General features: G+C 39.9%; 1 protein-coding gene across 2 annotated transcripts in view; it reads left to right on the top strand.

The window, feature by feature from the left end:
- Nucleotides 1–1432, top strand: part of LOC101861103 — a 10109-nt gene that overhangs the window by 1574 nt on the left and 7103 nt on the right. Inside the window, exons 2-3 of one of the 2 annotated variants that reach the window (XM_005092749.3) lie at nucleotides 426–504; nucleotides 931–1081. In XM_005092749.3, coding sequence (XP_005092806.1) covers nucleotides 462–504; nucleotides 931–1081 — 194 coding nt within the window. In that variant the 5' untranslated portion in view covers nucleotides 426–461. The remainder of the gene's footprint in view (nucleotides 1–425; nucleotides 505–930; nucleotides 1082–1432) is intronic. The other variant, XM_035968339.1, reaches the window with a different exon arrangement.

Raw genomic sequence — 1432 nt, 5'->3', positions numbered from 1 at the left:
AAGCAGACAACAGAACATTGCTAAAGAGCAGGAAAGGAGGTGAAAGGAGACAATTAGAGAAGAAAAGTTTTCGGTCGCTACCCGGATTCGAACCATTGACCTTTGAATGAGAGACCAACACCTTAACCTCTAGGCCACGAGAGCCCCCGGGCCATCTTTGGCTAAGAAAGACAATCTATCCCAGCACAAAGACTGAAATGCTAAATGCACAAATAGTTCCTCTCTTGACAACTAAACTCTTTTGTGTGAAACAGCAAAAGAAAAAAGAAACAACAACAAAAAGATCCCGTCGTTTACACCACGAATGCAGGTGTTAGAGTTGTGTTGTACAACAGAAGAGAGAAAGGGGAAAATATAACAGTTATGCTACAAACAGGTGTGAATTTTAAATAATGTTCTTTTAATTTTTCAAACACGTTTCCTAGAAGTTCTGACCTGTTAACAAGCTCTACCGCCACAAGATGAGAACATTGCACGTCATTGTGGTCGCTGTCTTTATGGCAGGTAAGTGGCGACCTAAAGCTGTCAGCGCTGGGGGGTTTTCCAGGGCACCAATGTATCATGAAGACATTTGGCAAAATATTGCTCTATTCCTAGGAAACAAATTTCTTTCAAAAATTGATTGCCATAAATCTTTCAGATTGTTATCATATGAATATGCACAGTCGTTTGCAATTTACCCCCTTAAGGACTTTTGAAAGGGGGGCCTCAAAAGCCCCTGTAAACCTCATTATTACATATTTAGTTTGTCTCCTAACTTAAAGTATAATTTTTCACTGAGCTAGGAGTAAAATTAAAACTTTGAAATAGTTTTAGTCGGTTTTCTTTTGCCTAATCATAACCAACATTGCTATCTAGCATGCCAAACCCATAATCATTATAATTTTTCCTAATCCTGTTTTTCTCGCTATTTATTTTTTCGCCTTGCAGGTCTTGCTTTTGCACAAGACGAGGAGCGAGATTGCCATCAACAATTATATGGCTGTATTATGCCCCTGTACATGAAATTACGACCACATATTCAGTCTGAGGAATCTGCCATCGCATTTATTCAGTCCACCCCTGTCGATGCACTCTGCACGTAAGACAACGTTACTGTATCGTGTGATTTCTTTGTCTGCCACGTAAGACAACGTTACTGTATCGTGTGATTTCTTTGTCTGCCACGTAAGACAACGTTACTATATCGTGTGATTTCTTTGTCTGCCACGTCAGACAACGTTACTGTATCGTGTGATTTCTTTGTCTGCCATGTAAGACAACGTTACTGTATCGTGTGATTTCTTTGTCTGCCACGTATGACAACGTTACTGTATCGTGTGATTTCTTTGTCTGCCACGTCAGACAACGTTACTGTATCGTGTGATTTCTTTGTCTGCCATGTAAGACAACGTTACTGTATCGTGTGATTTCTTTGTCTGCCATGTAAGAC

Source organism: Aplysia californica, unplaced genomic scaffold, assembly GCF_000002075.1.
Source record: "Aplysia californica isolate F4 #8 unplaced genomic scaffold, AplCal3.0 scaffold00052, whole genome shotgun sequence".
Taxonomy (NCBI): Eukaryota; Metazoa; Mollusca; class Gastropoda; order Aplysiida; family Aplysiidae; genus Aplysia; species Aplysia californica.
Note: the sequence above shows the minus strand (reverse complement) of the source record. Positions and strands in the feature narration are given on the sequence as shown.